We start from the raw sequence: 15,301 nt of genomic DNA on the forward strand, positions 1-15,301 counted from the left end.
GATGGGACGATTTATACCTGAGCTCAGTGTAATCAGAAGCGTCCTTATAAGAGAGAGGCAAGAAGGTCGAAGGCAGAAGACAGAGATGGAGGCAGAAGCAGAGTCCGAGTGATGCGCTTTGAAGGCAGAGGAAGGGGCCAAGATCAGAGGAATACAGACAGCCTTGGGAAGGTGAAAGGGACAGGCAAACAGACTCTCCTGGGAGCCTCCTGTAGGAACGCAGTCCTGCTAACACCTTGATTTAGCCCCATGAGACTCATTTTGAGTTTCTGGCTCGAGAATTGTAAGAGAATAAGTGTGTGTTGTTTTAAGCCACTAAGTTTGTGGTCATTTGTCACAGCAGCCACAGGAAACGGATACCGCCCCAGCTGCACTAGCCTTGCCCACCCCTGTGGTCTTGTCGCATGGGCCCCTTCTGCTTGCTACCGGCTCTTCAGCGGGTCTGTGCACGTGGGGGCTGAATACTGGTCTCCACAACTTGCCTGTGAGTGCCTCCATAGCTTTCTCTGCTCCTCAAGCCTCCCCCCATCATCCCCCAAAGCCTCGTGCAGTACCCTGGACCTCATAGGCAATGAATGCTGGTCACATGGCGGCAAATCTGTATCTTTAATTTTATTGACAGCAATTGACAGAACAGGCTTTTGACAGCAATAACTGCCAGTTTGTCCAGCCTCATGGCCTGCTTGTAGAGCTGGAATCCTCAGTGGCCAGCTGAGTGCTGGTCTGAAGTCGGGGTCAGCCAGCACATCTGGCCGAAGCAGAGGGGGTGCCAGGTCTCTGACTGGGGTGGGAGGCAGCTCCGACTCTGCCTGTTGCAGCCAGAAAGAGGCCCGCTGAAATCCAAGGTGACCAGGTCCCAGCTCAGTGGGCAGCAGGCAGGCAGAGGGTCTGTCTGTGAGTCCTAGCTCTGGTCATCGACTCTCCACATCCCTGTCTGCCTGCGGGTATTCTAGCTTTCTGTGCCCTGCTAGAGGAAGGCGCCTGAGCACACCTGGGAACAACTTCTGCTCAGAAAGACCCAGCCAGGCTCCCACACTTGGCAGCAGGAGAAACGTTGATCCAGAGAGGGAAAGTGACTTGCCCAAGGTCGCACAACACTTTTGTGAGTCTCAAAACAAGCTGGAAGACTCCTGTCCAGTCCCACCTCCAGGAGACTGGAGATTTGGGCATAAGAGGCTGGCCTCCAGGTGACAGGACCGCAGGGCAGGCTGGCCAGGAGCTGGGAGCCCGCGCAGCCTCACTTGAGATTGTGCTGGCTCTCGCGGTGCCGCCGCAGGTCCACCTTGCGCTGGAAGCCTTTGGTGCACAGCTCACAGCTGAAGGGCTTGAAGCCTGTGTGCTTGCGGCTGTGGGTGATGAGGTTGGAGCTCTGGCTGAAGGCCTTTCCGCACACCTGGCACTTGTGCGGCTTCTCACCTGCAGGGAGGGGAGGGCAGCACAGCAAGGGCGGGGTCAGGGCCTCTTCACCAGGCCTGCCGCTCCACTGCCCCGCCCCGGGGTTCATTTTCCAATAACTCCCTATGTTTTCTCTCGTGGCCAACTCATATTCACTTTAGAAAAGAATTAGAAAGGAGAGAGAAGCAAAGACACAACTTGGACCCTCCTCCCACCCCTACTGGATTATAGGGTGGTTAGGGGCAGCAGCCGAGTCATCTTGTTTATCAACACATTTCCAAGTCTGGTACACCTGGCACAAAAGAGGCACTCAGCTAATAGCAAGGAGGGAATGAATGAGCAAATGAATGAATGAGTGAGTGAACAAATGAATAAGCAAATGAATGAGTGAGTGAACAAAGGAATGAGCAAATAAGTGAGAGAATGAGTGAACAAATGAATAAGCAAATGAATGAATGAGTGAACAAATGAATAAGCAAATGAATGAGTGAGTGAACAAATGAATAAGCAAATGAGTGAGAGAATGAGTGAACAAATGAATGAGCAAATGAGTGAATGAGTGAATAAATGAATGAGCAAACGAATGAATGAGTGAACAAATAAATGAGCAAATGAGTGAGAGAATGAGTGAACAAATGAATGAGCAAATGAGTGAGAGAATGAGTGAACAAATGAATGAGGACATGAATGAATGAGTGGACAAATGAGTGAGCAAACGAGTGAGCCAATGTGTGAATAAATGAGCAAATGAGTGAACAAATGAATGAGCAAGTGAGTGAGTGAATGAGCAAGCAAATGAATGAATAATTCGATTGCTAGTCTCACTTCTGCCATGAGATCACCAGTGTTGAGATTTTGTTGTTTCCTTCCTGTAATTTTTCCATGCATTAAGTGCACTTAAGCAGCACAGGCGCCCAGCCCTCCATCATCAGTGGCCTTCGACTTTGTAACTAGACCCCACCCCCGGCCTCACGCTGGGGGCCTCTGATGCATCTCTCAGGGAAAGGTGGGGGTGCTCTGCCCAGGGGGCGCAGGCAGGTGAGACTCACTCACCTGTGTGGATGTAGGTGTGTTTCTTCATGTCCGACTTCTGGTGGAAACGCTTGCCGCAGAACTGGCAGGGGTAGGGCCGCGTGTCTGAGTGGATGAGCAGGTGGGTGGACAGCGTGGACGAGCGCTTGAAGGCCTTGCCGCACATGCGGCACTCGAAGCTGCGCTCCTGCCGGAGGAAACGAGGCCCCGGGGGATCAGGCGCAGGCGCAGGACTGGACCCGGCCGGGATCCCCTGCGGAATAGGACACTCCATTGGGGTGGCCTGGAGGATAGGGCCTGGAGGAGCAGGACCCGGGAACCCCTCATCTCTGCCTCTGAGGTGAAACTGGAGCTTGGAGCCTCGTTGGCCTCCTGTGGGATTTTTCCTTGTAATCTTCACGGTATACCGCTTAAAATAAAACTCAATAAATGTTTGTTGATTGACTGATGGACTGACTGATCTCAGAAATTTTTTAGAGGGTCACATTTCATGACCACTAACCCAGAGTGAGTTCCTTGAGGCAGGGATGGTTGTGGTCTGCACAGCGGTTTAGTTAAGGGTAGGAAGTCTGTTAACGGCAGGTGTTGGAGACCCAGACTCAGGGAGGTGGGTACTAGGGGACCCCTCCCAATCTGTGTCGCCCCCAGGAGCAGTGGGAGGGACCCAGTCGCAGCCCCCAGGCTCCCTGGGGAAGCACACAAAAGGAATGGGGCTGGGAGTCCCGCGCAGGGCCAGGTGCCCACCTGAGAGTGGACATGTGTGTGCTGCTCTAGGCTCACGGCATGGCCGAATGTTTTACCGCAGACGTCACAGGCGAAGGGCCGGGTCCCACTATGGGAGCGTCGCACATGCACTTCGAGTCCGTGAGGGGTGGAGAAGACCTGGAAGCAGGGGCAGCGTGTGAGGCCACTGGGGACTGCAGAGAGGGGAACAGGCCTGGGGTCCCATGGTCTCTTCCATGCCCAGCTCCGGCCAAGTCAGGGTGTACAGAGGAAGGGACACTGGATCGCCAGTTCTGCTACTTGTTTGCTGTGTGTCCCAGGGAGGTCCCTTTTCCTCTCTGTGGCTCAGTCTCCCATCTACAAAGTTGGGTGTGAGAGAGGGGATCTGGAGCCCCCTCCTTGCCTCCTCTAGAGGCTGAATAGCCCGGTGGTTAAGAGCTGGGAGTTGGCCAGAGCTGGGTTTGAATGCTGGTTCTGATAGCTACTTGCTGTCTGATCCTGAAAAAGTGACTTAACCTCTCTGAACCTTAACCCTTCATCTGCCTCCTGGCACTCATGCCTGTCAACTGCTTAGCACAGGGCCAGGCACACGGTCAGAGCTCAATGAATGGTGATGAGGGCGAACGTTTTGATCATTAATCCCACCAGAGTCCCAAGGTTCACAGCACAGGGAACACCCAGAGCTGCCAGTGCGCTGAGAGGGAGTGCAGAGAGCAGCGCCCAGGTGCCCACCCACACCCCCCACTGCCCACCTTGTTGCACTTCACACAGTGGTACGCGTCCATGCCCGGGGAGTAGCGGAGGCTGAAGTCCAAGGCGGGCTCGGTGCTGGGCACCAGAGGACTGCCGTACAGGCTGACGGAGTGCTCCAGGAAGGCTGACTGCATGGTGGAGGGGGCCTGCCGGTAGCTGTGGCCATACGTTGAGGCCAGGATGTCCCAGGAGAAGCTGGGCTTGTAGAATGGGGGTGAGTCGGACAGTGGAGAGTCCCCATCCTGGGGTCGGGACAGCACAATGGGGCCCTCTGTGGAGATAGGGACACATGCCTGGTTACTCATTTAAACACAGGGGGCTGGGCATGGTGGCTCACGCCTGCAATTCCAGCACTTTGGGAGGCCAAGGCAGGAGGATCACTTGAGGTCAGGAGTTTGAGACCGGCCGGACCAACATGGTGAAACCCTGTCTCTACCAAAAAATACAAAAATTAGCCAGGGGTGGTGGCTCACACCTATCATCCCAGCTACTAGGGAGGATGAGGCAGGAGAATCACTTGAACCGGAGAGGCGGAGGTTGCAGTGAGCTGAGATGGTGCTACTGCACTCCAGCCTGGGCAACAGAGTGAGACCCTGTCTCAAAAAGTAAAATGAAATAAAATAAACACAGGGCACCCACTTCCCACCACCCTCCACCACCCACCACCACCTTCATCACCTCATGCGGAGGGTTTCAGGGTGTCAACCCAATACTTACTGCTGGGGATGCCTGTGTCCCTGTGGTTCCTCAGCTTTTCCAGTCCAGAAACAGCCCCGCCCTCACTCCAAAGTGCCCGCCTCACCCCTTGCATGGACCGGCCCAGCTGCTGCTTCTTACCTCTTCCCCCACCTAGCCCGCATCTGGGAATTAGCTCCCTGTCTGGGAGGCCCGAGCGGAAGCCACAGAGCATCCAGTGACTTTGTGGGTCCTTCCTGACTCCAAGGCCCCAAGGGGCCGTGTTGTAAGAGTCCCTTCATCCTTCCTCCCCTTGGCACTCCCTGGGGAATGACAGGGGGTCACAGCTGGGTACCTGGTGCCGGGGCCATCCTGGCCAAGTTCTGGTCCTGCTCCAGCTCCGGCTCTCGCTTGAAGTTGGTCCAGTCCAGGCACTGGTTTGGGAATAGGGTGCTAAGGACAGGGCTGTTGCTCGGGGCCTGGTCTCTGGGCACTGTAGGGAGATAGGACCATCAGCATCAGTAGCCACAGCTTCTGGGAAACCCAGAGGGAGCAAGGAGGGCACACCCTCCCTAGGAGAAGGAGGCCCAGATAGACATCCACTTGCGGCTGTTTCTCGCGGCTCATACTCTTGGGCTCTGCCCAGGCCAGGGGGGTGAGAAGAGGCCAGGAGGAGACCCTGGGAAAGACTTTGGACCAGTCCGTTTTTCTGAGCAACCCAACTCCAGCCCTAGATTGAGCCTCCAGTGAGGCCCCACATGTCAGTAACTGAGTACGGGCTCCAACTTGACACTCTCATCTCCCCAACAGGGCAGAAGGGATGAGGGCATCATTCATGCATCTACTCCTTTTATCTGCAACCCACATTTACTGCACTCCTGCTTCCAGACTTGGAAGAAGAGGCTGCTGCAGGAGGGACGCTGCTGCACCCCCATCACACAGAGCAGAAAGACCCCGGTGGGTTCAGCAGGGCGCCAGCCTGGGCTCTGACTCACCCGGGGTAAGGGCAGGAGGCCAGAGCGGTTCATCCTCCTGCACACGGGGCTGGTGGTAGGTGTGAGCCTTCTTGCTCTTCACCAGGAAGGAGCGTGGCATTTTCAGTGTGCACCCCACACCTGCAACAGGGAGGGATGGGAGCGGTTGGGAAGGACAAGAGAACAATACTCCCCATATCTCAGAACCTCCTCCTGAGCTCAAACAGCAGCTCTACTGGCTTGAAGAGTGAGCCCCAAAGTTCATGTCCACCCAGAACCTGTGAATATGACCTTATTAGTAACAGTGTGTTTTTGCAGATGTCATCAAGTTATGACGAGGTCATTCCGGGTTCGGATGGACCCTCAATCCAAGATGACTAGTGTCCTTATAAGAAGACGGAAATTTGGACCCAGAGACACAGACACCCAGGGAGAATGTCGTGTGACAACAGAGCAGAGAGTGATGCTTCTATCAGCCAGAGAATGCCAGGCAGTGCTGGCAGCTGCCAGAACTCGGAGAGGGGCACAAAATACTCTTCCCTGGAGTCTCCAGAAAGAACCCACTTTGTGGACACCTCGATTTTGGATTTCTAGACCCCAGAACCATGAAAGAATAAATTTCTGTTGTTTTTAAGCCACCTGTTTGTGCTATTTTGTTATGGCAGCTACAAATCCTAACTTCCCTCACTGCTCCTTCACCGGGAAACAAATACATCGCCCCCTAGAAAATGCTCAGACAAGCCTGCTCCCATTGGCACGATCTGGGCTGCAATGGAGCAGAAAAGGAAAGGCAGGGGCTAAGGTCTCCCTCTGTGACACACGGTGGACCCCAATTCTAGAAAGTTACATTTAGGTACCAGTGAGCTTCACCTTCAGAGGCCATAGAAACAGATGGTCTGAGCTTAGGTTTTGGAATCAGCAGTTCACGGGTTAGAATCTCAGCTCACTTGCTGTGCAATCTGGGACAGACACTTAACCTCTCTGGGCCTATTCCCTTTGCTGTAAGGGGGGATGTCCAGGCTTGCAGTGCTGACAAGGGCATCACAGGTGCTCAGTGTCTATCACAGGGGGCTCTGGCAGAGAAGCTGAAGCAAACGAGGAGACATTGCCAATCCACGTGCTCCTGCAAGCTACAAGCCACGGCTACAGAGCAGGGTTGCGCCTTGTCCACAGCCCTGGCCCAGACTCTGTTTCCTAAAGAGACAGGGGCCTTCTCTGTCTGAGGAATGGGGTGGGGGCACTCAAGACCTGAGAGGAGCCCCCACTCCACTGCACCCGGATGCCTGAAGTTTCACGGACACAGGAGAAGAGGCAAATATCCCCCAGCTTCCGTGGGCAGCCCAGCATCACTACTGACCCCACCGGTCAGGGAGTGGGGGAAGAAACCAAGGACCACATCAGTCAGCGGACCATCCCAGGTAGGGTCGGGGAGTGACAGGGCTGGACCAACCTGACCACCCCAGGACTCCTGGCTTCCCCTGCAGAGCCCTCTGGAGCTGAGAGCCCCGCCTGGCCCCCAGAATGGTTCACATCCCTGTACTCAGCCTGTGAGGCTCCCCTGGGGGCTCCTGGAAAGCATCATCTTGTGGTCCTCTATCTTTTCTGCCCCCATGCTGCACCCAGACCAACACCAGGCCCACGCCTGAGGCCTCGGAAGAGTCCCACCCCCCATCCCCTTGGGCCAGCCGCCATGCAAGACTGCAGCGGTGATAGGGTCCAGAGAAGGCGGGAAAGGGATCACAGCTGCTTCAGAACAGCAGTGAGGGCCAGGGTGATAAGGCCTTGGCCCAGGAGCAGGGTGGGAGGTGGGAGATTAGAGAATGCAGCTTGGAAAAGGGCCAGGGACTCACCCCTTCCCCAAAGGGATGACCCAGAGCCAGGCAGAAGAGGGACCTGACTCTGCCCAGACCTGCTTCCCCCTGGCCCAGAGCCTGGGGACATCAGGAGTTTGGACTGGGGGCTCTGCACAGAGGGCCAAGCTCAGGCCCAGCCCTTGCCTGCTGTAAGACTCATCACCGAGCCTCAGTGGCCATATCTGCTAAATGGGGATCCCAATCCAACCCCATGGGATTGTGGGGAGTGAGAAAGGACCTTTATCCATCAGGAGCGAGCATGGGAAGCGCTCAGCATGTGCCCATCCGCGCATCCCAGCACCCAGCCCACTGCAGGTGCATTCAAAGGACGGGGTGAGCCCTGAGCCAAGGGCTGCAGCAGCTCCCCGAAGCCAGGGCCGCGCTCAAGGCCCTGTACTCTCTGAGCTCTAAAATTAGGAGAAAGGACCTTGAAGACCTCTGGGGTCCCTTCCCGCGGTCAGATGCTCGGCTGTCTGAACACAGGCTCGGGCCAGGGGCAGCCCACGGCCTTATCTCCCAGGGACACGTCTTCCTCCTCCTGCCTCCTCCCCCTCCCTCACCAGGGCTCCCCACACCCCCCTTCCTTCCCACTTCTAACTCTTCTATGCTTCAAGAAAGCCCCTGGGGACGCCAGACTCTAGCGGGAGAGGAGGGGACCCAGTGAGCAGGAGGAGGGCTGAGGGTGTGGGGTTCCCCTTGCACTTTGTTTTGAGGGGGCCTGTGAGGGCCTATCAAAATATCAAAAGATGATTTTTTTCCCACATAATATTTATGAGGAGATCAGCTAGAACCAAAGGTACTCGCCGAGGCTTCTGTGATAGAAGGAGGCGCCCGTCAACCCTTGTGGCAGGGGGCTGCTTAGCCGGCCTTGTTTATTACACCTTTAATCCTGATGCTTAATCCAGATGCTGAGTCCCGCTGCTGTCCCATTTCACAAAGGAGGAGCTGAGGCCTGGAGGGCTCAGGACCCTGTGGCAGAGTGAGCAGGGCAGGACTGGGGTCTGTCTGGCCCCAGGCCTCCATGCTCTTGACTTTCAGCCCAGGAGGTGGGCAGTTACTCGGTGCAGACTGGGTGCCAAGTGCTGGGCAGTGCCCGGCATGGCTTTCTCTCTGCAGAGGGTGTGGAGCCGATGTGCTAGGGATGAAAACAGCAGTTTGAAACTCCCTCACGTGCCTGTGCCAAGCAGTGTCTTCCCAGGTTGCAGGTAGGAAAACTGAGGTGTAGAGAGGAAAGTGACACCGAGCCAGGGCTCCTGGCCTGTTAGGATTTTACTCTCAAGCCACTGGGCCACCCAGCACCGTCAGAGGTCCTCACAGCAGCACCTGGTGAATACCACCTGCAGTACAGAGGGAAATGCGGGGTGCTGGGGCAAGAGGGGAGAAAAATCGGGCCGGGCGCGGTGGCTCATGCCCGTAATCCCAGCACTTTGGGAGGCCGAGGTGGGCAGATCACGAGATCAGGAGTTCAAGACCAGCCTGGCCAACACAGTGAAACCTCATCTCTACTAAAAATACAAAAATTAGCTGGGCATGGTGGTGCGTGCTATAGTCTCAGCTACTCAGGAGGCTGAGGCAGGAGAATTGCTTGAACCCGGGAGGCGGAGGTTGCAGTGAGCTGAGATCGCATCACCACTGCGCTTCAGCCTGGGTGACAGAGCCAGACGCCATCTCAAAAAAAAAAAAAAAAAAAAAAAAGGGAGAAAAATCAAACCGTCTGACCCCCAAGTCTTTTCTAGGCTCCTAAAAGACCCACGTGGCTCTGAAGAGTTTCAGTGGGGCCAGGCCAGGGACAGACCTCCCTTCAGGAAGCATTGATCTTCCTTTGGGCTCAGGGCCCAAGGAGACCTCAGGTCAACTGACTCCAATGCCGGACCCCACAACGAGGACACTTTCTAGCGCTCACGAGCCCTGGCCAAGCACTTTTCACTTAGGCACAGTGCAGGGTGGGGCTGGCCTCTGGAGTTCTCCAGCTTCAGGAAGGTGATTCTCACGCCTACTCTAGTGATCTCCCCTGAGCCCCACACCCCTTCTCTTGCCTCCCCCCAGTGTGCTCTCCCCTGAGCTTGGCAAGTGACAGGGACACAGCCAACGCCACGGCCAAGCCCTACAGCTTACAAAGGGGCCAAACGCACCTGGTGAACTTCCTTTTGGTCCCTGTTAGGAAAGTAGGAAAGGTTTTTTTTTTGTTTTTTTTTTAAAGAAAAAACAGGAACGAATCACCTATACTGTAGTTAATTAACAACCACTTGGTTTTGATTCACACGAACTCCGTTCTGAGAAAGAGCTAAGAGCAGAGATTATGAAAGAAGCTTAGGATTTCTTCATAAAACACAGGCCCTGATAGTATCGGACCTCCGGAAAGAGGCCCACTGTTAACATCACTTCATAACCCCCCGATCCTGGTAGAGCCCCCCGACCCTGAGTCAGAATCTCAGTCAGTGCTCCTTGAAGACAGGTGACCCTGCACCCTGGCAGGAGCCAGCACCCTAACTTCCAGTGGGACTTGGATCAACAGGCCTGTGATGTCCCTGAAATGAGGCCCCTTGTGTTGCCCAAGGAATCGAGTCTGATTTGGGGTCCTGGAGTTTGTGACCACATCAGCCACCAACCTGGGGCTTGGTTTTCCTATCTCTCAAAAGGGACGGTTGGGCTGAGAGATTTCTAAACTTCCCTTTTGCTCTAAAATCCCATGTAGAATTCGTTGACCTTCAGTGAGAGATTGAACCACCTTGACTAAAAGACTTGTCACTCGGGTTCCCTTTTTGGGAGGGTTGGGTAAGACTCAGCTGGTTCTCAGGGTCAACTACAGAGGACCCTTTTGACTTCCTTTATGTTTACAGACTCAAGGGAGGCCGGGCGTGGTGGCTCATGCCTGTAATCCCAGCACTTTGGGAGGCCAAGGCAGGCGGATCACCTGAAGTCAGGAGTTCAAGACCAGCCTGGCCAACATGGTAAAGACAGGCAACCCTGTCTTTACTAAAGATACAAAACTTAGCTGGGTGTGGTGGTGGACACCTGTAATTCCAGCTACTTGGGAGGCTGAGGCAGGAGAATCACTGGAACCCAGAAGGCGAAGATTGTGGTGAGCCGAGATGGTGCCACTGCACTCCAGCCTGGGTGACAGAGTGAGACTCTGTCTCAAAAAAAAAAAAGATTCAAGGGGAAACAACAAGACTTGTCCATGAAGGAGTCAGGGGAAAATGCACCCAGGTCAGGCTCAGGGGCCCCAGTAGAAACTAATCATTATCATCATCATCATCATTATTATTATTTTGAGACAGGGTCTACTCTGTCACCTGGGCTGCAGTGCAGTGGTTTGATCTTGGCCCATTGTAACCTCCACCTCCCAGGCCCAAGCGATCTTCCCATCTCAGCTTCTCGAGTAGCTGGGACTACAGGCGTGTGCCACCACACCTGGCTAACGTTTGTACTTTTTGTAGAGACGGGGTTTTGCCATGTTGCCCAGGCTGGTCTAAATCATTGTTTTTATTTGAAATTTAGAAGGAGTTCTCACATGTCTCCTCTAAAGCTCAGAGAATGCAATGTTAAAAGGGAGTGAATCTACTTCTGGGTATAGACCCAAAATCATTGGAAGGAGAGACTCAAATAGATATTTGCATACTCATGTTTATAGCAGCACTATTCACAATAGGCATAAGGTGGAAGCAAGCCAGGTGTTCATGGCAGATGAATGCCCGAACAACATGTGGTCTATGGCCGCTCTGAGTGGCTCACGCCTGTAATCCCAGCACTTCAGGAGGCCAAGGTGGGCAGATCACCTAAGGTCAGGAGTTCGAGACCAGCCTGGCCAACATGGCAAAACCCTGCCTCTGCTAAAAATACAAAAATCAGCCAGGTGTGGTGGTGGGTGCCTGTAATCCCAGCTACTCAGGAGGCTGAGGTAGGAGAATCGCTTGAACCAGGGAGGCAGAGGTTGCGGTGAGCCAAGATCGCACCATTACACTCCAGCCTTGCAACAGACTCCGTCTCAAACAAACAAACAAACAAACCAAATGTGGTCTAGCGATATGATTGAACATTATTTGGCCTTAAAAAGGAAGGAAATGCTGGACATGCTACAACATGGATGAACCTGAAGGATTTATGCTAAGTGAAATAAGCCAGTCACAAAAGGACGAATGCTCTGTAATTCCTTATATGAGTCCCTAAAATAGGCAATTTCATAGAGACAGAAAAAGATAGAGGTTGCCAATGGGAGGGGAAGGGAATGGAAGTTACTGTGTAATAGGTATGAAGTTTCAGCTTTACGAGATGGAACAGTTCTGTGGATGGATGGTGGTGACGGTCGCACAGCAATGTGAATATACTTAACACCGCTGAATGGTACACTTGTAAATGGCTAAAATTGTAAATTTTGTCATGTGTATTTTATCAAAATAAAAAGAAAAGTGAGTGAATGAAACTCTTTCTGCATATCTCTATATTATAGACTAAAGCAGCTCCCATTGGCTTGAATTCCTGGCAAGGAACACATGAAAAGCCTCCCTCTAGACTAAGCTGGGGGGGGGGTGGCGTTTGCTGTTGTTTCAACCAAGGGTCTGGATATTGGGGCACAGACAGTGAAGAATCTCATTTGATCAGGCTGTTTTCCCTGGGTATTCTGGAGCCATGTGGTCCCAGAGCCTTTGAAAATCCTTGTACTGTCCAATAAGATTCCCACCCACCCTACCCTGCCTCCTTCAAGCTTTGGGGCAATAGTCTGCACTGGTTTTGAGTGATTCCATTAATCAAACCTAAACCAGGTATAGCTCTCCAGTGTTCCCCAAGAACACTCTTCAGGAAAACCAAAATCTGACAGAAAGAGCAAGGAGAATTATGCATTTTCTTGTCCAAAGAATTCCTTCTGCAACACTTCTAAGGACAAGAAACTTGACACTTTGCTAGACTTGGAAGAAATATTTTACCCATTGCCTACTAAGAAACATGCAGGCGCGTCCAGGCGGTCAGGTGCAGCTCAGCTAGCTTCTAATATCTACCAGACTCACGCCCACAGATTGTAACTGAATTTGCTCCCTAAGAACTCACGAAAGCTGTGGACTTTCTCCCCAGAAAAATGTGCACAGGCACATACCCACGTCAATTCTGCAGACCTCCTCTTTACAAGTCCTATTTTAGAGTGAACATGTCTCCCCAGATGCCTTAACATTTAAACTTGTTGTTTTTTTTTTTTTTTCTACAAAAGTAGGTGGAAAGGGCTAACAACAGTCTACAGGGAAAGGAGAGCTGAAACAGTACCTCCCCATGGCTGTTTCCATTGTTTCTGGAGCCTGGGCAGTGTGTGGGAGAGGGTAGCCTTGTCATCTCCCCTTAGTAGACTCTGAGGGCGAGAGTGCCTGACTCTCAAAGTGTCCCGGGAATTGGCTGGGCGCAGTGGCTAATGCCTGTAATCCCAACACTTTGGGAGGCCGAGGTGGGTGGATCATTTGAGGTCAAGAGTTCGAGACCAGCCTGGCCAACATGGTGAAACCCGTCTCTACTAAAAATACAAAAATTAGCCAGGTGTCGTAACACTTGCCTGTAATCCCAGCTACTTGGGAGGCTGAGGCATGAGAATTGCTTGAATGCGTGAAGCAGAGGTTTCAGTGAGATCGCGTCACTGCGCTCCAGCCTGGGCGACAGAGTGAGACTCCGTCTCAGAAAAAAAAAAAAAAAAACCCAAAAAACAAAACAACAACAACAACAACAACCAAAAAAAAACGTGTCCCAGGAACTTTAGTTAAGTCCCCAGAGTCTGGGACTGTCTCCGAGGGGGAACACAACGCAGGCACTTGGAAGTGTGTCTCCCTGAGCACTGCCCAGGTCCCCGGGACAGCTGGGTTGTGGGTATGACTTTGTGCCCGAAGGTGACGTCTGTCAGCCTAAAATCAAGTTTTGAAAAGTGTTTCTGCACAGCCGGCAAAGGTGTAATTCTCAGCAGAGTGTCTCAGACAAGGTTACGTCCTCACCCTGTTTCTCCCTTGGCTCCTTGCCTTCCAGAGCTTTTCCAGCCCACCTCACCCTTCCTAGGACTGCAGGAGGAGCCAGGGAACCTGCTGTGAAGCCACCTGTGGCGCGCAGGCACATTTCAAAAGAAAAGCGCAGAAACGCATCCTCCAGCACTCACCTGCCCGGAGCTGTCCCTCGCCTGGGTTCTGCCGGAGCTTCCCGAGGTGGGAACTGCAAAGCCTCGCTCGGGACTGGCCTCCGCTCTGTCAACTGTGTGACTCTTTGCACAAATAGATACTTCTCCTTTTTTCTCTGTCTCTCTGTGTGTTTTTCCTCTTCTGTTCCCCTCCCTGATTTTCAATCTGATTATTTGTGTCAAAATCTGGCGGTGAAGAAGCAGCCAATGAAGAGAGCGCGGGAGCTCAGCCGTATTTGCTTATCAAAACTTTCCAGGACGCAAGACTTCGAATCCTCATTTCTAACCCTCGACACTTAGAGCGGAGCGCTTTCTCTCTGCAGAGAAATTCAGAATTTTGCTGGAAATTTTGAATAACATCTGCACAAAAAGAAAGTGATGGCTAAATTATTAAATTTTAAAAATTAAAGTTAAAAATACTAACTTATAAAACTTGATTTTTCATACAGAAGTCGTGGCTCTTTGGTTTTTTCTTCTTTCTTTTCTCTTGCCTTTTTTATTCCTTCCCTCCTTCCCTCTTTTTTCTTTCCTTCTCTTCCTCCTTTCTTTCTTCCTCCCTCCCTCCCTCCCTCCCTTCTTCCTTCCCTTCCTTATTTTCCTTCTTCCTCCCTCCTTCCTTCCTTCCCTCCCTCTCCTCCTCTCCTCTCTCTCTCTTCCCTCTTTTCCTCCCTCCTTTTTTTTTTCCGTTTTTCCCTGCCTCCCTCCTCTCTCCCTCCTCCCATCCCTCCCTCCCCAAGTTCAGCACCCTGAGGCTTGTGACAGCCAGGCTTGTGCAAAGCCCCTATTTCCCGAGCTGGCCACATTCATAGAGGCCCCCCTTGTCCTTGCAGAGGTCACATTTCAGAAGAAACATCAAATTTGCATTTCCCCCAGATATGACCTTTGAGCGGGTAGAGGCACGGTGGAGGTGTGGCAGTGAGTTCGGAGGCCAGGAGACGCTTGGCCTGCTGAAGCTGCCATACAGATTGAAGGCCAGGTGCCAGAGCCCGCGTGTGCTGCCCTCTGGTGGCAGACAAAGTGATGGGGAAGCCAATGGGGGCCTCTGGGGTGTCCCACTGATGGTGGGGGGGCGGGGAGTGGGGGCGGGAAAGCTTGGCTGAGCCGGCTGGGGCATTTCTTCCCATTTGGCAGGGTGTCCCATCCCCTGGCTCCCCACCTTCTCCCTCCTCTGGCCCCCGCCTCCTCCCGCTTGCAGGATGACTGATTTATTTCAGGAGGTTTTGCATAAGATGAGAACGCCACAAACAGAGCACTGTTAGACTGCTTTGCCTGCTCTTCCAGCCCAGGCACTGGGGAGATTGAGTTTCCCTCCTAAAGAAAACAAGTCTGGTGACAGGAAGCCCCGATTTAAACTGCAAGTCCAAGGTTCAAGATGAAGAAAAAGAGGTGTTTCAGGCAAGGTCTTTCTGCTGGGCCAGTCCTGGAGTGCCAGCCAGGAGGCCACAACCCTGTGGTCACCAGGCCTCAGTAATGCTGGGATGTCAGTCCCAGCCCTAGGCCACAGACAGCAGACCACTGCTCCCAGCCCCATTGCCTCTCTTGGTGGAAAGAAACATCTTTTAAAAAAATTATTATTGGCCAGGCACAGTGGTTCATGCCTGTAATCCCAGCACTTTGAGAGGCCGAGGCAGGCAAGGATCACCTGAGGTCGGGAGTTCGAGACCAGCCTGACCAACATGGAGAAACCTCATCTCTACAAAAAATACAAAATTAGCCGGGCGTGGTGGCGCATGCCTGTAATCCCAGCTACTCAG

At 53.0% G+C, this 15,301-nt stretch overlaps 1 protein-coding gene across 2 annotated transcripts; it reads right to left on the reverse strand.

Moving 5' to 3' along the window:
• Nucleotides 1-587: 587 nt before the first annotated feature.
• On the reverse strand, nucleotides 588-13,672 carry GFI1B (growth factor independent 1B transcriptional repressor). 2 transcript variants are annotated; one of them, XM_025360134.1, is made up of 7 exons: nucleotides 13,530-13,672; nucleotides 5,574-5,693; nucleotides 4,934-5,071; nucleotides 3,903-4,174; nucleotides 3,172-3,309; nucleotides 2,449-2,614; nucleotides 588-1,416 (listed from the first exon to the last, which is right to left on the reverse strand). In XM_025360134.1, exons 2-7 carry the CDS (start codon nucleotides 5,671-5,673, stop codon nucleotides 1,238-1,240), a joined length of 993 nt encoding a protein of 330 aa, XP_025215919.1. In that variant the 5' UTR covers nucleotides 5,674-5,693; nucleotides 13,530-13,672; the 3' UTR covers nucleotides 588-1,237. The 2 variants fall into 2 exon arrangements, with proteins under 2 accessions (XP_025215919.1, XP_025215920.1); XM_025360135.1 differs by lacking the exon at nucleotides 3,172-3,309 and having other exon boundaries at nucleotides 13,530-13,667.
• Nucleotides 13,673-15,301: the final 1,629 nt, after the last annotated feature.

This window comes from Theropithecus gelada, chromosome 15, assembly GCF_003255815.1.
Source record: "Theropithecus gelada isolate Dixy chromosome 15, Tgel_1.0, whole genome shotgun sequence".
NCBI lineage: Eukaryota > Metazoa > Chordata > Mammalia > Primates > Cercopithecidae > Theropithecus > Theropithecus gelada.